The sequence below is a fragment of the Nomia melanderi genome, chromosome 13 (genome assembly GCF_051020985.1).
Source record: "Nomia melanderi isolate GNS246 chromosome 13, iyNomMela1, whole genome shotgun sequence".
Classification (NCBI taxonomy): Eukaryota; Metazoa; Arthropoda; class Insecta; order Hymenoptera; family Halictidae; genus Nomia; species Nomia melanderi.
The window spans coordinates 13,137,732-13,161,070 of record NC_135011.1 but is presented as its reverse complement, the minus strand read 5'-3'; the positions used below and the strand labels follow the sequence as shown (position 1 = coordinate 13,161,070).

At 31.1% G+C, this 23,339-nt stretch overlaps 1 protein-coding gene across 11 annotated transcripts in view; it reads left to right on the top strand.

Annotated features, from left to right (window-relative positions):
• Nucleotides 1-23,339, top strand: part of Cad99C (cadherin 99C) — a 303,145-nt gene that overhangs the window by 248,852 nt on the left and 30,954 nt on the right. For 5 of the 11 annotated variants that reach the window (XR_004234734.2, XM_031973644.2, XM_031973640.2 and 2 more), the window contains exon 7: nt 22,112-22,261. Coding sequence is in view for 10 of the 11 variants with exons in the window: in XM_031973644.2 (XP_031829504.1) it covers nt 22,112-22,261 (150 nt within the window). In the remaining variant the exon portion in view is untranslated. Of the gene's footprint in view, nt 1-5,025; nt 5,508-17,817; nt 18,129-18,257; nt 18,574-22,111; nt 22,262-23,339 lie in introns of those variants that run through there. The other 6 variants (XM_076373295.1, XM_031973650.2, XM_031973648.2 and 3 more) reach the window with 6 other exon arrangements.

Here is a 23,339-nt window from a genome sequence, read left to right as displayed (position 1 = left end):
GTATGAAAAAAATTAATAAGATTAGTTATCTAATCAGATCACAAATATCGAGTTATTACAAAAACAATATCAAAAAATAACATTTGTTCAAATTAATTTACTTTGATTTATTTCTTGAAAAACATAGTAAGAAAATTATAATTGATACTGATGGGTCAACATTCAATCATTTTCTTGAAAAAAATGTTAAACACCAGTACGTAATCTGCTTATATTTCAAAATCGGGTGCAGTAAGAATTGCATCTATTGCTTAACATTCTATTCAACTCGTTTGTAAGTAGAGTAAGTCAAGCGTAATACATTGCAATTTTTTTCTTGAAAATGGTAAAAGATAGCGGGAAAAAGGTTTCAACAAAAAATACATTGTTCTTCTACGCCTGTAAAACTGCAGGATAACAGTTCAAATTCTTCAAAAATTTTATTTTTAAAATGATTGATTTGAGAATTTTATTTTGTAATTTTATAAGCGTAAAGGAACAATGTATTTTTTCTTTAAACTTCTTTTCTCTATTTCGTACCGTTTTCAAGATAACCCACGGGAACCATAAATTTGTATTTTTTCAAGGGGTGGTTGCGCTCCTTCAAAGTGAAATTCAACACAAAAAATTATTGCAATTTATTAGGCTTAATTTGCTCTACTGACACACAAAGTTTTATCATTTTTCGAAGTTCTGGGTTCGATGCCTTTCCTTGTAAGTGAAATTTACTTCATATATTCGAAAGAATATACAAAACGTATATTTAGAAAACGCTGTTTCTTTTTCAAGCAAATGAACAGAAATATATATTGATCGGATTTTATCAGACAAGTTTTGGTCATTGAATCTGAATGTCACATTAAAATTCTTGACCGCGATCGATCGTTATTTGCTCCTTTAATGTAAATCGATCCTACTGTTTTCGAGTAGTATATCGTAATATTTACGTCGGTTCTATTTATATATTACTATTTTATATATTATATATTGTATTGTACATTATACAAAAAGCGATGTTCACCTCTGATTGAATAGCGGATTATACCATGGAAGGTGCGTCACGAAAGTAGTCACCGTTTAATTAGTGTAGGACGAAGCAAGAAAGATTAGATGAGTCACGGAGAGGAGTCACTGATCGTTGAAGTATTGTATATTTTTATTACACATCGGTTATATCTTGATGGGTGCCCACTTTCCATTATTACGATCATTTCATGCCCAGTGAAAGTAAATGGAAAATTCATTTCAAAACTTTTATTAATTACTATGCATTTTATTCAATAGTGAATATGTATTTACAAAGTAATATGTATCGTTTGTAAATAATACAATATGCATGATAATTGCTACAGTGTAAGAATACTCTTTTTGGTACTTTGGTAATTATTAATAATTTACAACTATCTTCGGTAAATGTAAAGAAAAGGGCGAACAAATACCGTGCATGTTCAATCTGTGTTTTGTATTAATTTATATAAAATTGTCATAATTTATTTAGTATAATTTTATCAATAACTATAATTTTGTCAGAACTGCTTTCTATAGAAATAAATAAGTAATTTATAACCAGATAAGTGTACAATTTCTGTTTCGTAGTAATTTATAAAAAATGTCCCATTTTCTGTAATATAGTTCTGCCAATAAAAATAATTTTGTCAAAATTTCTTTCTGTACAAAAATAAAGAAATAATTTATAGTCTCGTTAAAAAATGTAGCGTAAATTTGTTCATAAATAGTAAAAAATAATATAGACAAATTTTTTTTTAAATGTACCAAAGTACACAAGAAATTATTAATAATTACCGGTAAATGTAATTATTACAATTTATTATTTATATTTACCAAAAAATGTGGACATTTTTAACAATATCTGGTTATTATTGATACAGACCGGATTTATTATATTAACCGTAGCATATAAACAAATCACTTATGTACATAATGTACAAAAAACGACCGATATCTCTTCCTGGTGCACATTTAATTAATACTAACGTCAAGAGTATTCTACTTTCTCCAAAATTGTTGCACTTTGACGGCTGGCTTTACCCAGAAACTCGTTTATTTTCATAACACTTTGTTACAGCATTGCCTAATTATAAAATTCGAATTTCTCTGTATCGGGAACATAGAGGTGAATCGAGCATCGTTCGAGTATTGTATCTTACCAGCTCAGTATACAGCTTCGACACGCGTGACAAGATTAGAAGTCCCCGATTAGGGTCAGCGCATGTAGACATTTGCATATCGCTTCCTACAGGTCGACATTGTTAATTCCGCGTTTAAACAGACTACCACAAATACCGATTCACAAATTCTTTCGTCGTCGTGTCTTTGATAGTCTGAGAAATGTACAGCGTATTTCGCTGTAAGTGCCGCCCGATATAACTACCGAATAGCAGGTGCTAGAGTAAAAACATATAGAGACTTTTATCATTTTTTTATACAGAATGCTATGGTGAAATAAAAAATTGTTTACCTCCATTTTTCAAAATGATACCAAAGATATTTTGTATTATATGAATATATGAATATATAAATATATAATCATACAAAATATCTTTGGTCAAAATATATGAATCAAAATATATGAATATATGAATATATGAATATATAATATTTTGATATGTTGTAGCATACGATATACATATATGTTATTACAGATGATATAATGTATTTTGATATGTTATATACATAATATCATTTATAATAATATAAATTTAATTCCTATTATTCAAACATTAATATAACCTATTTTAGAATATATTGATTAAGTTAACAAACATTGTATATCGCTAATTAAGAGTAAATTAGTTTCAGCTAAATAATACAGTACAATATCTTTATGAACATATAGGGAAAATTTTAACCGTTAAGTGTCAAAAATCCTTTTTTTTAAGTAGTATAATTCCATTTATAATAAATTATAATTAATATCAGTTCCTAATTACATTAATTATTATCGAAAAACAAATAAATATGTTTTACTGTGCTAGAGAAATCTTTGGAATGAAAAAATTATATATTGACTGAAGGTATATTTAATAAGGTTTAAATGGGGTGAACATTACACAATTTCTTATCAAACATCTATGAAAGAAAATACTGATTTCAAAGTTTTGGATTTATCTGGAAAAAGAAGGAGACCAAAAGCTTTAGCAAAGTATGGTGTCAGCATTATATAATATATTATTAATTATATAGCATTATATAATTACTTTACTGCCTAATATACCTGCTGTTCACTGCAAATATTAAAACAAATACAGAGATGAAAGCGAAAAACTTGCGTGCTACGGTGGAACATGTGGGTGGCTCAGTTCTGATCTGGAGATGTATGGCGGCAGACGGCACCGGGAATTTGGTCCTCATAGAGGGAACAATGGATAAATACAAATATTTGAACATTTTACAACAAAATTTAAAGGAATGTGCAAGAAAATTGGATATATGCGAAGACTTTTACTTTCAACACGATAATAATCTTAAACATACTGCAGGAATCACTAAAGAATGGATCATATATATAATACCCCTCACATGTTGGTCACACCACTACAACGCCCTGGTATTAACCCAACTGAACATCTATGGACAATAATAGGGAAAGAATTACAAAAATTTAATATAACATCCAAGTCAAGTTTAAAAGAAAAAATACTGGAAATTTGGAATTCTATATCACCAAGTGTTACAGAAAAGTTAGTAAACAGTATGCATAATCAGTTATAAGATGTTATTCGTACCAAAGGTGGACGTACTAAATATTACAGATTGAAAAAGTACCTGTTCAAATACTTGTGTGGCTTCAGCAACCTTTATGTCTATAAGAAATAATTCAAAACTATTGTATATATCTTTCGATTTTCTTCACATTTTACCTATATAATCTAGAGAGTCATACCTCCTTACAATGTTTATAATATTTCGGTAAGAGTTGTATAATATACTAAATTCGTTTCTATAAATTCATTTCTCCTTCCAGTGAATTGTTATTGTATTACCTTGTTATTACCTTAGAAGATGTGCTTCTGTGAAGTATTGTGCTTACGGTTCTCCGGATACATGTACCTTTATAAAAATACCTCTAATGACCCGCGATAAAATTATAAGACAATCGCTGTTTACTAGTGCAACTGCAAACTTCTATCGAAATTTCCGTGTCAGATCACTTGCTTGTTATTGCAATCACAATCTGCTGCAATATTTTCTATTTTTTCAAAATACCATGCAGTAGAAAATTAACTGTAGCCAAAATTAAGTTAATACTAAAACTACCGAGCAGTTAAATTGACTTGTTGAAATTCCTCTATAGAAACTCCAAAAGTGCACCTATTGAGACATTAATTGATTTAAAATTCAGTTTGCTTATTGATAAATCAGTTTCTTTAATAATATCTCAGAGAAACATCTGTTATCTTTTGTAATAATTGCAAAAAGAAGAAATTAGGAATGAGCCATTTTGACTCGTCTGGTAGTTTTAGTGTTAATTGATAATTTAAGAAACGAAAATTATATAATAAAAAAAACAACACAACTAGTTGGAAAAAGTCGTTGTGCCAACTATTTAAAGGACAAAACAAATTATTTCAGAAAACACCCTAGAGATTATCCAAAAGTATACTTATGGATTTCATAGCATGCCACACAAATAAGAGTAAAAAAACACAATTTCCAGCCGACGTTGTCTTTATTTCGACCATTATGATCCAGCCATACCATAATCAATTAAATTGGATTTTCATTAATCAGAATAGTACTAGTAACAACGATACTGTACACGTTATTCACTCAGACCGGAGATGCTAATCGGATCTGTATCGATTAAGATCGACTGTCAATTGGTGGTTGTCTTGTAAATGTCACTGGCCGCAAGTCTGTGGGCTAGAGACAAACAAAGAAACTTGCCTTGCAACCAGATAACTACGAATAGGATAAGCCACAGTGGGCTGCGAATATGGCATCACTTATATGTACTTGTGCATGCACATGCAACCGGTAAGGTAGGAGAGCCGCCTCACGGCATTAGTCACCGTTCGACTTGCGGCAATGTAACGCAAGCCTGAAATTTTGTTTTCATTCGCATACCGAGTGTCGTCGACGTGGCGAACATCCCGTGATCTCCCGACGCCTCGCGTGATCACCGAATTCGCGTGAAACTCGATCGCGTGCCAATGCACAAAAAACACCACAGCTGAGGAAAAGTGTATAAATATAGTGTTCGTGCGCCAGTATTTGTCATGGAAGTGTTGAGAGAATAATATTATGATACTTATATGATTTTTGTTTTCCCGAATCGTTGTCAGAGAAAATATATCGGGGATCTATAAAAGGCAACTAATATGCAGATATTAGGGGTATCCATAAGTAATGTCGTATGGTCTGACGTTTGTCGTTGAATCAATATTGCAAACTTCGTGTGAATCAAGATGATGACCTATTAGCGCTAAAGTGACCTAAAACACTGTTCTTAGGAGGTGCTTAAACTTACTGCAAGATTCAATATCATTTAAAAAGAATGAGTTCGGGTAAAGTGAGGAAGGAGCATATTTAGCATTGTATGCTTCATGAATTTCATAAAGGAAACAATGTTATCGTTGCAACAAGCAATATTAATAGCGTTTACCCTGATGTCCTAACTGTCCGGAAATGTCGATGATGATTCACAACGTTATGGAACGGGGATTTTCTTTTGCAAGACAATGAAAGATCACGAAGTCCGTCTTTTCTTAAAGACGGCGAATTGAGGGCTGTAGTTGAAAAAGATCTGAGTTTGACAGTTGGAAATATTGCAGAAATGCTTAGTGTATTGTAGTATACAGATCAAAGATACCTTTACAAGATTGGAAAGGTGTGGTGATGCGGAAAATGGGTCCCACATACCCTTAGTGCAGACAATCGAGTAACAATAGTTGCTGTATGCAATTCACTACTCGTTAGACACAAAGCAGAGCTCTTTTTGGATCGTTTAGTTGCAGGGGACGAAAAATGGGTTACGTATGATAATCCAAAACGGAAACCATAATAATTATCTCCAAGTGATACACCGATGGCAACCCCAAAACCGAATATTCATGCGAATAAAGTGTGGTTGTGTGTATGGTCGAATTTGTAGGAAGTTATCCATTTTAAACCTTTAAAGCCCAGAAACACTGTCACTGTTAGCCTTTATTGAGCACAACTAATACGATTAAGCAGTACAATTACAAAAAGACATCCTGCTTTGGTTAATAGAAAGGCTGCCACACTGTAACGCGTCAATGCAAGACCGCACACTGCAAAAGTCACGCAGCAAAAAATCAGAAAACTTGACTGGGAAACTTTGGTACATCCGCCGTACTCTCCTGTTTTAGCCTTATCCGATTTTCATTTATTTAGATCTCTACAGCATTTTTTAGATGGTAACAAATGTTCTAATTACGAAGGTATCAAAAACGGAATACGAAAGTATTTAAATGAAAAATTAAGGGATTTTTATAAAAGGGGCATACAAAAGCTCGTTTCCAGATGGTAAAATGTCGTAGATAATTATGGCAACTATCTCATTGTCTGAGTGTTTCATATACGATTTAAAAAAACAAAATAAACTTTAGCTTGAAAAAACATTTCTTATAGGCACTCCTAATATATTACTTAGTCATGAACATTACTATATTCATAAGTAAATGATAATATAGGCAGAAAACATTCGGTAATTATTTATTTGCACAGTAGATGATTTTATTGATTTTGATCATTTTTGGATGCCTTGTAGAAGGGGGTGCAATTCTTAGCAACTTTCTCCTGTATATATCCATAACCACCACTCAGCCATAGTTCTCAAGATATTCATAAGAACTTTTTTGATACTCTCTACTTCGATGTGTTGCTATATACTCAATACAAACAAACATATAATATACAAACTCCTCTGTAACACTTTTGCCCCAATGTCACTCGAATTTGAGTGATATAAGATTCTTTATAGATTTAAAAATTAATTTTCTTAGGGAAATATCGAACAAATCGAATTTTATTGGATCTGTGAGATGCATAAAGGTTAAGAAACCAGTCGTTGTGAACAATCTTGACTTTCGTTTTTGTTTCCTCCTGAGAGTTACTTTGATTAGTGTCGACTTGATGGTCATTTTGTTAAAAAATGGTGGTCATTTCTTTTTTGTAACTGCTTTTGAATTAGATAAATTAGATTGCACATTAGTTTGTTAAACTAATTGGAAGTTGAGGTAATAAATTATAAAGCGAACGATTTCAAAATTTTAATAATTTCTGGATATTGTCAAATATTTATTGTAATTCCGAGTAACTGATCACAATATCCATAAGCACCACTGGGTTTTAATTTGTAAAGTATTCATTACAATCTTTTGTGATGTAATTATTTATAAAAGATTTCAACTTCAATTTTTATAAATATTTGGTATATTGCAGACAGAATGGTTCTGTGCAATTGCAATTTTCCCGAAGTATGTGGCAGTCACAGTTCAAACGTCATAACAATAAGAATATTATACATATTAAATTATATTTATTTTAAAATGAGTGGTTTCTGACACGCGGTATTCACTTGAGTTTGTGCCCATCTTGAATGCTTATATTTTTGGGTAATTATATGGAAGGGGGTCTCTTTCCTGATTTCGTTGTGAAATCATTCTTCTTCATCTTTCCTGAAATCATTCTGAACAACTTTCCTCTATACATTTTAATGTTGCTCAGCCTTGGTTTTCATTATATTCGCAAAAATATGTTCGATAAAAGAAAGCCATAATAATTATTTAGAAAAAATGCAGTATCTGGTATGACCTTAAACTTGGCATATATTGTTAACTTTTAAGTAATCGGGTAAGCTCTACAGTACCTTTGTAAACAATATTAAACTACTTTCTAATTACTTGGATACATCTGCATATCCTTTTCATTTTCTTAACACTTTAACACCGAGTCAAGTATTGTCTACTACAGGGTACTGCAGGGATAAATTAACAAGTTATATTCTCCGTGAATAACCGTGACACTAAACTGATTAGACAAAAATATTTGTAACAAATAACGGTAAATTTACTAAAATTACAAATTGCGAAATGTGCTAACAATGATAGATTATCCCGATCATTGGAGTAAAAATTTCCCATTTTTTACGCCTACAAATGTTTATACCATAGGGTGTTATAAACACTCCACACGAACACTAACATAAAAATTTGTACTCGTATACGTAAGGGTTAAGGCTATTGTTTTGTGTGTCTAGCATTTTAAATTTGTTTAATAGTTAAGAAGCACTGAAATTTCGCATTATCGTCAAATTTTTTGCTTTCATTTTCATTTATTTATGCTGTTTCATAATTTCCAATAATTCTATCACATTCGAAGAATTTTTGCAGTTAGAAAGTAATAATGTTCCCAATAATTCTACCAGATTCGAAGGATTTATGCAATTATGAAGTAAAAAAACGAAAAAATGATATTTCAAAGTCAGTGAAATCGGTGAGGAATCGCTAATCTAACCAATTACTAAATATTTATTCAAGCTACGCTTTACTTTCACATCGTCACGTGATTCAATCAAGTCCATATTCTGAAACAATATTATTGTATAAAGATAGGTATTTTTTTATTTTTCTCTTATCTAAACAAAAGTTCTGATATCTGTCATTTTCCTGCAAATTGTAATGACACCTCGCTACTAACTATTGAAAGTATTATATGCTAAACGTAATAACAAATGAAGTTATCTGTGAGATTAAAAACTGATCGCTTTGTGTCAGTCATCTATTGTTTTAATTATTCGTAATTACTGCTGCAAGACAGTGCACTATAGTATATAAATGGATACACAGTTGAATAACAATCTGAAGCGACCACTCATGTACGGAAGGCGAAAGTTGTAATATTTTTCACTTTTTCAGTTATGCCTTGTCATTATCTACCATGATAGCAATGACTAGCTTCTTAAACTCAGGTCCTAATATCGAATCCGCCTAAAATTTTATAAGTTTTACAAATATACTTGTAACCTTCGGAAACTACCGTTACTTAAATTCAAGCTTTTCATTTTAATACTTTATAGTACTATTTTAACGCGATCAAACAATAAAGTATTTATATTATACCGTTGTGCTAGAAAAATGATGTATTCTGAAAAATGTTGACACTTCTGTGATATTTTCAAATGATTATGCCCTCTTAAAGCATTACGCACGAAGGACGAAATACTTTGTTTCACGTGTAATTAATTGTAATTCAATGTTATTACATATTACTATAAAATACGTAAAGATATTTAATTAACATGCATTTGAAAATAAATGTAACCTGAAAATATTCTTTGAAATTAAGAATATGAAACTAATTCCTTCAACGACCAATTATTTATTTTTTCAAATAAACGTGTAATTCTTTTTCACTTCTACCTCAGTTTTTCGTTGAAATATATTATAGGTACGTTTAGCCTGCGTTTAACGAATATACATATTATTATTTGATTTCATTGCCAGCGTTATCAGAGATTTTTTAAATGAAATTCCACCGTTAACTGGTTAATAATTCTTGGCACAAATAAATAGCTACTAGACACGGAGAGCAACAACATATCTGGTTTATAATGTGTAACTTACTAGATGTTTCTCGGAAATGGTAATTTCTGATTGCGTATTTGGTTCCTTACGCATCGAATGCCTGCGCGGGTGAGGTATACAATTTCACTAAAACAGTAATGGCAATACCACGCAACGGTAGAATGTCTCTGAGTCTGACACGAATTGCACAAAATTACACAGTAATCTTCATTGAAGGAAATGATCTTATCGGGGCGTGTATGCAGATTGTGCAACATATAGCGACTGCATGACGTTTCCGGAAACTCTGGAAGTACCCTAAAGGCTTTCTCGATCGTGTACGCGAATCACGACTGTACGGATGATCGAGTTTAGTAAAAAGCTGTCGCTGCGGTCGCAAAAGGAAATCACAGAGTTCGAATGATAAAACCAACGGAGCGTAGAGCACATTAAGTACGACTCGATTATTTCGACGTATATCATGGAACATGGGCATGTTACATAGCATTCTAAAATTCCATTGGGCGTTTATATAAAGAATGATGCGACAATGTCGTATTTAAAATTTTGTGAGGTTGTGAGATGATTTTCGTGATTTCCCGTTTTATCGGTTGATGGAGGAATTCAAATACAGTTTTACTTCTAAAATTTTTAAAAATTTATATAATTGCATTATACTAAAGTAACTATGATGCATTTAATTCTTATTGTTTTTAATATAAAAAATGTGCAGATATATTTAAGTAGCATTATATGTGGTGCGTTGATGACAAATTCATATCGCTTTTGACGCTCTCGTAGCTCTTCAACATGATTCGTCGATATGTATGTACATTGTTTCGGATATACAGGGTGCCACCAAAATCGTGATATAACCAGAAAATAAATTATTCTACGTGAAGAATTAAATAGAAAATAAGGAATAATATTTTTTCACATGTTACTTCATCTTTGAGATAATCGCGTTTGTAAAATCAGGATTGGTATGTATTTTTTTGTATCTTACCATTTTCACTTCTTCCGAATATTAACACGTACACGTTGGATAAACTTTTGAAATCTATTACGAGCAAATTTTACTCTATACTCTAGGCTTTTAACTTATTTTTACGTGCAAATTCACTTTTTACCTGGTTGTACTATAATTTCTGAAACATGCTACGTAGGTATATAAGTACATAGTTAACATGCTACGTTAAAATCGTCTTAATATCAGCTACAAAAGTATGCGAACCAAAATATGTCATGTCATTTAATCCGTTAAGTGTGGAATTTAGTTTGAAAAATCTCTTATTACGCGCGCAATAAAGTCAAGCAATGAAGTGTATACTCATTAAATGTAGGCGGAATCCACTTATAATATAATCTAACGAAAAACTAAAGCGAAAAGAACAAGAATTATGTGTTTATCTAACAAGATAGTCTATCGTTGAAAAAGTTAGTACCGTTTAGAGTTTTAAGATGACGTGTACACTCGTCAAATGTAGTTATGTGGTTAAAAAAAATCAAGGTGACCTTGAACTTTTATTGAAAAAATCATTTTTTCGAAATTTGTTATCGTAAATTATGAATAATGGTTGGGTCCGATAAATTGTACACCCTATATATTCCTCCACAGGAAGGGATATCTTCACTTTTCTTAACACGTTGAATGCCATGGAGGTTACCAGTGACCCTAGTTCATTCAATGAAACGACGATTATTTGAAAACATTTCTATATTATAAACAATGTTACCCAATGCGGTAACATTCACCTAGATGAACGTACAATAATAATAATGCAATTGAATAAAAAATTTAATATTATACTTCTTCCATTTTGTATATTATGCTTTATGTCGTCGTGCGGCATTCAGCATGTTAATCGCGAGTTTTCGTTTATGATTTTCATGAAAATAAGTTATTACTTCTCGTCAAGTAATTTAATGTATAAGGAAGGTTCGACCGCCGTATGAGAACTTTTTTTACTTGATCGATTACAAAACTTTATTTTGACACACACCAGTAGTAAAATTTCACATTTACGATGGTCACCAGTAACGTTGTTACAAATTCAAACCGTATTCAAGTAGCGGCGATTTCTAAAATATTCTTTAACGGATCCTAAGTTCTAATATATTATACATCGAAGAAAGTCTATAATAATACAATACTAAAAGTCACAGCCTATCTAAAGCCTTTTCAAATTTCTGTACATATCTATACCGATAGAAACTGTTTCATTGTTTGTACTCGCAACTCCTAAATGCAGTAAAAAGTACCTTTTCAAAAATATCCCCACAACCAAAAAAAGGTATAGATATAGTTAAATAAACATTTGGACCATAATGTGGCATGACTTTTTTCATATTTATTAATTATTAACGCGTTTACACAGCTTCAATCAATCAAAATCTTAAATACAATAATCAATCTTTCTTAACAATGCAACCTTACTGCTTTTACAATTTAAATAAGTCCAAGTAAGATTAAGGGCATTATGTACATATTTGAATATTACCAAATTTCATGTTGACATCATACAATTTTTTTAATTATACGTTATTTAACATTTTTTATGTTCACTCTCAATTAAAAAAACAAGTGTAGTAGAGTTCAGTGTTCTGTTTAATATCATTGGAACAGGCAAAGCCTAGCCTACAAATAATGTACTTGCGCGCTTAGCTCATTTACCAATAAAAGAATCCCATTTTAAAAATCAATCATTAACAAATCCATTAATTTCAACTGCCAATAGGAAAATTGTTTACTTCGAAGATTTCTAGAAGTTGTCGAAGACGCCGCCACCTTCCCTTTTTGCCAACAAGCATAATTTCCAAGAAGTTGTCAATGAGTCGGCAACAAAGCTTCAGAGACTCAAGAATTTCTATCAATTCATGCACTTTATCCTCTGCACATTTAATTTTAGCGACTAATATTGAAAACTTCAACATTAGTAAATACACAGCCCACTTTCAGTTTTAATAAACAATTATTCGATGTTATTTGAAGTCTACAAATGACCTAAACGCATGAAACCTTTTTTGGAAGTCTTAAATAGACCCTTGGCTATAAAGAAATAAAAGATTTTTTTAAATAAAATATTTAGTTACGAAGGAAAATACAAAAATGGTAGGGTAAAACGGGACACTCATGTAAAATCATATAAAAATACAAAATCTTTATTTCTACTAAATTAAAATTCTTAACTGAATATAATTAATTATTAGCTGGTATAAATAAACTACAAATACATATGATTTTATGAACAAAAATCACAAATAAATGTATCATCCTCTTTTTCTGCACTGATGCAGTCTAATGTGTCAGTTTTTATCTCATCTTCGATTCTAATTTATTATTCATCAATACGATTACATGTAACCAATTAAAACTATAAACACAGCTCATAGCAAAGGATTCGTGTTGCCCTTGTGCTAAAGTGGCATGGGATAAAGAAATATCTTAAGTGTCGAAAATGCAGCTTAAGAAACGTAGAATCCAGCACTGCGGTTATCTTGTTCAATTTTTTAATCGAAAGCTTCAAAAAACCAAATGCTTCAAATATTTATGTAATATCAAAACTTTTTCACTAAATATCTTTCCAATGCCTTTAATCGAAAAACAACTCATGCACTGATCTGCAGTTGGTATCAAGCTACATCGAGGACTTGTTAGAACCATGTCATGCGATATCAACTCGATACGAGCTTTTTATTTATGGAAAACATTACTGTCTCGTTTTACTCTACTTTCCTCTATATTCATTTTTGGCAAACAAATTCACTACAAATTCAAACTCTAACAGGCACGCAAATAAACGTGGATACGACCATGTCGAACAATATGGAATGTACGTGTAAAAGAAGGTAGAGCTATTAAACCTTAAACAGTAATGGAGCTAGGAAACAGCAATTAGGTCTGCATTCCGTAGCCTAACCAACTTGTTGTCAACGTACTGTCAGTACTACACGTATACACACTTATACAGGCTGTTCGATTGCAACTTATCGTAATCAAATTGTCATATATCATTAAATCTCCCTCTCCCTGTTGCAAGTGTTAACCTGTTAACTGTGGAATTTAATTTGAAAAATCTCTAATAATGCTCGCAAGGAAATCAAATAATGAAATGTATACTCGCTTAACGCAGGCCAATTGCAGCTATAAAATATTCTAACGAAAATCTAAAGCAAAACGATGGAAAACTGCATGTTTATCTGAAGAAATAAATAATTTATAGTTGAAATAATTAATAGGGTAGACCGGGGTGAAACAGATAAAAATAAGAATATTGACCATATTCGTTGCTGTAGAAATCAACATACTGACTGTCCATATTACTTCATACATCTTCCTTACACTTAATCCAATACATCTTCAATTGTTTCAAACCGTTATTCGCCACCGGCAGGTTAGAATCAAAGCGAACGCAACGAATTTGTGGCTAGTCTAAAAAACGTTATGGGGAATTTCACATTTAAAATGGCAAGCTAAGCTTGAAAATTCAAATTTTGTTCATTTATCATGTTAACTTTGAAATGCTTCGAAAGGGGACTTCGGATCCAATTGTGCGAAGCGAATCGGATCTCGGGTTTCTCTAATTTTTTCATGTCTATGGTTATAAATATCATGATTATTTATTATACCCCTATTTACCATGGGATTTTACGCAAATCAAATATTTCTCACTTTTCAGTTTCTTGCTTATAACACGAAGGTTTTTAAGTTCTTTAATAATATTCTTTACTGACATTGAAAATGAATATCTATTAATAAGAAATCTATGAAAAAAATGTTGATTCTAAGTTTTAACTATTAGTTTTTCGCTGTTAAATTTGAACTGATCCGATTCGCCTCGGTCTACCCTATCACTTTGGTTTTTAGATGACGTGTATACTCGTCGAACGCAGTTAACTGGTTAATGTACATTAACACGTTGTCGACGGCGTATGAAACCGGTTATGTAAACAAGATTGTCTCATCAAGCGATTGTAATGGTTCAAAAAAAGTTGTTAAATAGTACTCTTTTTTTATTCATTTTGGAGTAAAACTAAATTAAAATTCAAAGTACTTTTGAAACCGCTGTTGAGTTCATCAGGCTTTATCATGTTATAACATCGATTTTCATCACATTAAAGAGTGATTTTCCAATATCTAATACTCTAACGACTGATAAAAAAAAGTACAGAATTAATAGTACCGATCGATACAACGAAATATGAATTGCACCGTAGATGTTAACGCGTTAAGCACTATAATTATCTTACTTGCAATTGTTCATCAGATCAAATGTGAATGTAAATTGCACACACTGAGATTGTGTGTCAAAATAGAAAACATTAAACTATTAAATGTTAATTAAGTTTTTTGAAAATTAATGTGAAGTATTAAAATCTGATTACAAAGCAGTCAACTATATTTTCAATCATAATCACATTCTTTTTGCAATATTTTAAGTTTATTATTAAAAATGTGCACAATTTCTTCTCAGTTCTTTTCCTACGGATAAAAGGACATACATCCTTTATAGCAGACGGTCCAAATTTCTTAATTAATTGTAATTACACTTTTAGTTGTACTCTTAAATTTTACATGAATAAAAACACTAGACAAGACATATTCAATTATTGATACCTACACTCTACCGAGACAATCACCGTATGTACTTAATAAATATTATCGTTTAACGTGTGTATAGATTTCATTACATAAATAATTTTTATTTGTTTTAAATAATTTGAATCGTGAACGTGCCACAGGTGTTGTGTGCTAATTTGAGAAAAAACGCCATATAAGTTTTGCATGATGCGTTACTGTTTCTATCTGCATTCTTATTCGCGCATCTATATTGTTATGTTTTAATTATTAATCATTTTGTTACTTTTGGATTTCGTCTTAAGTTTATACGCTATGTTATTCCCTGAAATGGTAATCACCCATGTTCAAACAGCTTGTACATGTTTATGTATATTATACATTACATATTTTGTGTTGCATATATAATTTAACGATTATTTTGTATAATTATACATATAAATGCGTTGAAACATTTGTTCAAAACGCATATTTCTTACTCAAGTCGTGTAGCTAAATTGTATATTGTTTGCATGATGCTTCATAGTGTAGAGAACAAAAATCCTTTTTCATACTCTATATCATTTTACAATTGCAATACACTAAATTTACAAATAATTTACATTGCTGATAGAAAATTGCTTCCATTTCATATATAAATGTTTTGTAAAATTGGAAAATTATGCTGATGGTATTTATTTTTAATGAATCTATTTTTATAATGTTTTGTAATGTTATTAATAGTTTTTTATACGAAAAATTCAGAAAATTATTCGACTTTATGTTTGTAAAATTAATAAATATATTTCGACGTTCTGGAAAGTAATTTTAATTAGGTTAACAGAAACTGTTTTTATGTCGTAATTTTAAAAAAGAAAAACGTAATATTAAACTTAGTACTTTCAATAAATGTTCAAAGAATCTGTTTTCAATAATCTATTATCAAAGTATTTCATAGTTATTCACAAAGAAATTAAACAATACAATATTATTCGACTCAATATTAGAAGGACCAATATTCGTTTGCCATCTGGAAAGTTTTCTTCCGTTGTAATTTATGCATCCAACATGTTTGAAATTTGAACTCTCTGTATTAATATATTCTTCGACCGCAATTGTGGTATCTTCTTCGCTCTAAAATTATTTTATTCATATTATATATTATACCTAACCCAAACTTTACATAATATAAACATTCTATAGAAGAACATTAATATAATATGTAAGAACATTTAACGCATAGATTATTAACTTGAATTTTCCTGAAATTAGAATTAACATACAACAAGGATTATTGCACGTTTATTGTTGTCCTGTGTCCCGTGTTGTTGTACTACCCGTTCTGGGACAACCCATATATTTATGAATGGTACTTAACTCTTTGCGGTCGAATCCCGAAATATTTCCGGTAAGGCTGTTTTTCGTGCTGCGAACACGAGCCAGGATACTCCCGGTTAATTACACGCGACCTAAATATAATTCCAACCAGTACGACTGTTCATGCTACGGAAAATATTACCGGAAAGAGTTTAAGATTTTACTTATATTTATCTAATAAAATAAAGTTTTCATTAAATTGTTGATAATTATTTGAAGTCATTGTTATCGCATAGATCCAACGATCGTAAAATGTTTATATTATCAAGATCATCATTTTGAAGTACTTTCCTTCACACGTGTTACCATCGCCAAGGCTTAATTTCCGAGATATTTGCAAAAATATTTTAATCGCTATAGCTCATATTTTTAATATTTGGGATGTTTACGGCAGTTTAGATAACATACTGGTTATGTTTTTCAGGAAGGGGAGTACACTCCGAATTTCAAATATATCTCTGCTAATATCTCAGAAACTAATATGATAACATGCATAAAGAAAAATTGTTCAAAATTAAGACTCTGACATCAAATTTTCAGTCATTCGAATCGGTGAGAAAAACCTGAAGAATATAGTTATCGAACATTTATATTATTTTTCAAGAAAACAATTGAATTCTGACCCATGGTTCCATATATACCTTTATCCTTTCGGCAAGTAGAAATGCTCAGTTAAATTCTAAATTTCGGGACCCAGCATTAAAATTCTCGCAAGCAGTGTAGCCGTTTGTTCCCTAAGTTGACTCGAGCACAGCTTGACAAAGGCAGAGAATCGATATGGTGAGCGGGAGCGAAATAAACAGTCGTCCGAGCATCGAAGCTCGAAACGCGGAACTTCAAAGCGATGGCGCACGCGTCAGATATAAACATGCAATAAAGAAAATTTTAAATGCAGTAATTTTCACCTTACCGTCTCAAACGTAACACCGATGAGTTGTTGACATTATTTTGATTAAAGTAAGTCCAAACACAACATAAATCGGATTAGTTTTTCCGACTTAATGTAATTAACATGATTAAAAGTTCATTCCACTCAAATCGATTTACGTCATGTTTGGACTCATTTTAATCAGAAGAATCTCGATGAGTCACTGGTATGATATTTGAAAAGGTGAAACTGAAATTACTGAAATCGAAAGTTTTATCACTGCTCGATTGCTCTTTACGTTCGCAGCACCTTAATAACATGTGTCTGTTTTCCTTCAACTTATTGTATTGTCACGGTGCACAACGAGGAAAAAAGTTTAAAAGAAAAGAAATATTCTCCTCGCGTCTCATTCTCGTATAGATTTTACATTTAAAGTTTTCGGTAACTCGGAATAACGCAAATAAGTATATTCCAAGTATGTGTATGGAATGTAGAAGTTTACTCGTTCTAACTCTGTTATTTGCGGGAGATTCAATATTATACTACGAATGGTAAGACGGGAGGTTTTCAAGTAACAACTACTTTATTCGTTCTCTGGTGGGTCTTTTTGTATATATACGAATTTTGGGAAAAAGTGGGAATTGTATCTGTACTGAGAAAAAGAGCATTGCATCTCTACTGAGAAAAGGGCATTGCATCTTATCTCGACTGACAAAGAGCGTCACAGTATTCATTTTCTGTCCCTTTCTACTGGGATCACTTACACTGAGCTCGAAACAGTGAGTAGTGGGAAAGGGTAGGGATGGTTCGTTAAAAATTGAACACAATCCTTTAAAATTTAACTGAGCATCATTATACTTTGAAATTCAAGGTCAATGTCAATTTTACGACAACTTTTTATAATAAATCTCTATCGATCCTAAAGTGTAGAACCATCTATAAAAACCACGACACTAAATGTTGGTACATATCCTGTACATGGATAGAGGAAAATAGAACGTTGATCGGTGCTCTAGTCTTTAACGTGTTAAAAAGGGTGATGTGATACGTGACGATCTTATCTAGATCAAGAGTTAAACGAAATAATGTATACGATAAAAAGAAAGAAGTGGAAAGTCGGATAGATCTTAATGAAACAGCGCTACTAGCAATCTACAATGGGAGTTTTCAATCCAGTGAAAGTGTTCCTGGTAGTCGCGTTAATGCAAGCGGAGTTAAACTATGTTAATGCCACTTCATTGGTAAGTAAATAGTCGGTATTTAATTGGTACACGGTTAAACGTGAAGGAGTTTTTTACTGAGAATGTTGACAATATGTACACATACATGCCGGTTGTTAAGGAAAGAGATGGTCTAACTTGGACATCGTGTTTAACAAAACAATTTTAATACTTATCCTATGTCATCGTTTATTAAAAAGTTTAACGATTGGTAGTAGAGAAGTAATATTTAATTTATATTTAAAAAGAATGAATAGCAATTAGATTTCTCAAATTCACTTGAAAATTTTCTTCGCGAATCTAAACGATATTGTAGGTCAAGGGGTTAACCCCTTCAAACCTGACTTTTGTACAGAATTACGTTCACTTATCTAATAACAATGTACCGCCATTCACTGCATTATAACGACATTATTTCGAATAAAATAGCGGTAGTATACTATTTTTCTGATAGAAATAAGCTGAAAGAAAAAGTGTATATACGATTCCGTGTCACAGTTTTAATATTTATTGAAGATATTGAAGGTATTGAAGTAATCATATACTGTACATCGTATATGTGCCGTGTCTCAAGAGGTTAAGAAGAAAAATTTATACAAATATATAATATATTTATAAAATAATGAAAATATATGGTTAATTACATAATATTCATACATTTACTAACTTCATTCATGATTGGATGTGTATCTTGTTTATAATAGAAAACATTAAATATAAACATCAAAGTTGTGTTAAAAATTATATTGTCATTAAAAATGACCTTAGGTTGAAAAAAGGTAAACTAAGGTTTACCATACAAGAAATAATTGTTAGATAAGTGAAAAGATCGGACGACTAATAATTCAAAGAATAAAAAATATCTCCTTGTTATTTACCATGATTTTACTAGACTATCGAATATTTTGAAAATATTTTATTTCACCATGGTCCGTCTCCTTCAAATATCTGTCGAGAGGAATCATTGTTATTGTTTTTAATACGGATTGAAACTTAGAAAAAGGCAGTTCAAAGGCAAATAAATATTGCAGCCACATATGCCGTGGTATTTTACCGAACAGTTTAATTTGAAAATAACTATTCGCAGAATTTTTTCTCAATTTTGAGGAATTTGAATATCTATGATGGAAATAAACTAAATTTATTTTATCATGCTGCACAATTCTGTGGAACTATTTTATTTTCATATAAGGTAATCATATAAAGCACTGCGTTATTGAGACATCTACTATTATTTTTAAAATTTTTACTGCTACTAATTTACGTTTCTTGAAGTGTATAAACTTGTTATACTTAGAGAATGAATTATTATTATTATTATTTTAATCCAATAATTAATTAAATATATAAAATATTTCAATAGTTTTAATGAAATATGTGAATTACTTTAAGTCGCATTTTCAGGTTTATGACGATTTGTTTTCATAAGAAACGCGATTAAATCAGTCGGTCCTCGAAACTTTAGTCACTTCTTGCATAAATCATAAAGTTTCTTTCGTAGTTATACATATAGTGAACTTATGTAATTAAGAAAAGTTATATGAAACTGGAATACCTTTAAAACTGTAGCTACAGAACAGACACGTTTCAATAGTGGGTAATGTTACTTTCTAACTTTGTCGCTTTATATGCAATTCGAATTGACTCGCACATTCTGATCGCCATATATGTTTCGGCAATGTTTGCTTTCCGTTATTTAAAAGTTTCAGTTTTACGCCGTCCCATATTGAAACTGGTGCACATCCTTATGTAAAATTGAAATACAAAAATTACTCGATTTCGAATAACTGACAAGGAAAAGTATCGAACTTTGATATTCAAAAAATTATGAAACTTTGTGTGTAAGTAAAGTAAGTTAAGCCTAATATATTGCAATTTTTTGTGTGTTGATTTTCACGTTGAAGAGGTGAAACCATCTTTTGAAAAAATGCATTGTTGTTTCACGTCTATAAAATTGTAAAATCAAATTTTCAAATCAGTCCTTTTCCAAATAAAAATGTTGAAAAATTTGAACTTTTGAACAATATATTTTTTGTCGAAACCCTTTTTCCATATCTCTTGCTATTCTCAAAATAATCCATGGGAAAGAAAAATTTGCATTTTTGTCATCCCTCTAAAGTGAAATTCAGCACAAAAAGATTAGAATATATTAGACTTGACTTACTCTACTTACGTATAAATGTTCATAATTTTTGGAACTTCCGAGTTCGATACCTTTCCATGTGAGTCGAAAATAAACTATCGAAGTTCCCTGATTTAATGTCCTCGTTTTCAATGAATCTCAAGAAATCAGCTTAAATAGCGTTATATAAATATGGATACTATTGTGATGAAGAGTTGACAATTGGGACGACATAAGGGAAAGAGAGGTCTTTGGTTGTTTGTTTCGTTTCTGGTTAATTGATTATCATGTAACCATACTGATGAATAATTCATTATTACCGAAAATGCCGGTGAGAAGAGGAGTTTCCACTCTGACGAATTAGACCCGCCTTCCTTCTATCAACGCGTAATTCTGCATATAGTAAACTGCCACGCCCGTTGTTACGAAACAGGAGAAAGAAGAAAAAATAGAGGACAAAGTAAAAGAGAGAGGTTCCCTGGAGCGGTAAAGAAGTTGATATTTGGGCATGACTTCGAATTTCGTTCATAACTGCATTAAAAACATTACTACTTTCTACGTTGTCTTTTCATCCTACAGTTTCCTATCGACTAAATAGGACTGAATTGTTATTAAACTTCCCCTAAAAAATAGAAAAAGGTACTCTATTTTGAGGAAATTGATTCACTTTCCAATAATACAGTGCTGTGAGGACATTTTCAAACGCGCATTTTTATTGTTTTTAGGTCGTATCGGTTGTTGCTCGCTTCATATGTGTTCGTGACTACAATGATTCTATGAATAATGTAAAGCGTGATGAGTAATTTTTAATAAATTTCTTTTTGCATAGGATTATAAAGAATCATACAAGATTTTAGGATATGTAATGAAATCAAATAAAATGTTCGTATTATATACCTTTCGTGACAGTGAATTACCTTGCGGACGTTATGTACAATCTAAAGAAAATAGAATGTTTCTGATTATAAAACTTAAAATTACCATCGTTTCAAAATAAATTACTTTTTGCTATTATATTACTTGTTAATGGTAGTATTATTTAAAAACTAGGTGTCTTAAATTTTCTTCATAACGCACTGATATCGAGGAAATATTTAATAACGATAACGTAAACGTTTTACATGAACATGAATATAGTTAACTAATTTTAATTTCAGTTGATAAGAAGAAAGGGTAATGTAATTATAAATATCCTTTAGTATCATATAATTTGCTAAATATTCGCATGATAGTAAAACAGTTGCAATTTATTGTATCAATGGTTACTGCATATAAGTACGAATATCTGTTTAAGTAATTTAGAAAGTTCCCAATACATACATAAGACTCCAACTTTACCTAGAGGCCAGATTATCGATTATTATTTCATTTTCTATTACAAATATAAATATTATTATTAAACAAAATGTACAAAAATATTTGAACAATGTGTTTCAGGATCGAGCCAGGAACCTACCTGACCGATTTACATCCACTACCACGCTAACAGTAAATATCAGAGACGATGATGATCAGGATCCTTCTTTCATATACCAGGGCTGTATGCTTCTGGATGGCGCATGCATTAATCCAGAATATTCAGCTTCGGTAAGTACAGTAGCGGATATTTATTCGTTGCGCAATGGATTACGACAGAAGAAACTATTTGAAGTTTATATTAATTATATACAGGGTGAGCACGTAACTGGAACCAGTCCGATTTCTGCATAAGTAATGATTTTAATAGAAAATGTTCCAGATAAAAATTTATTGGACAGAAGGGAGACATAATTTGGTGTAATTAATGTTTCAATAGAAGATTGCATAAAGGTCATATGAAGATCAAATTTGTTTTTTTAATCCCTTGCCTCATTATAATGTGTGAAACTCGTAGTGAAAGTAGAAATAGAATTTAACAAACATAAGTATTACTGAATTTCTTTTAATTAAAATTATAATATTATTCTTCTGTTATTATTTGTTATATTGTAGGATAAACATAGATATAGAATATGCATAGAATTTTTCTCTTGTTCAATAAATTATTGGTGACGAAGTTGTTGTATCGATCACAGTTGGAAAATAAATCGTAGAGCAAAGTGTTAGGTGGAATCATATATTTTTCATTGAAACATTTTTCACTGAAGTCATCACTTGTGGAGGTGGTTCCAGTTATATTCCCCACTCTGTGGATATTTTCCGAGATGAACATTGTTTACTTGGATATATCTTTCATTATGACAGCGTGTAATCAATACCGTTGTCAGTCTGATAGATTCAATCTACAGGAAAATAATTCATATATATTCTTCAGGAAAAGGTTGAAAAAATATTTTTAACAATATCCAGATGAATAAAACTACCCATTGGTTTGTTAATATGGTGAATGAGATTGGATCTCACATTGTTAGTCACCGTTAACACGAACGTTACTATAATGTCATATCAAAATACATAAATGGAATATATACTTCATAAAACTAGTATTTGTTGTAGAAAAAGTTGTCAAGTACACGAAAAGTGTTTCATCCATTTTAGTTTCGGTTACTTAACCCTTTTCCTTTACATAACTTCCGAACTATATTAGGCGTACTATATCTATTTTTGGGATGATTTTCTCTTCTTAGTTATTAATTTTATTCTAATATGGTCGGCGTAAGAACATTATGAAAACATAGCACTTCAT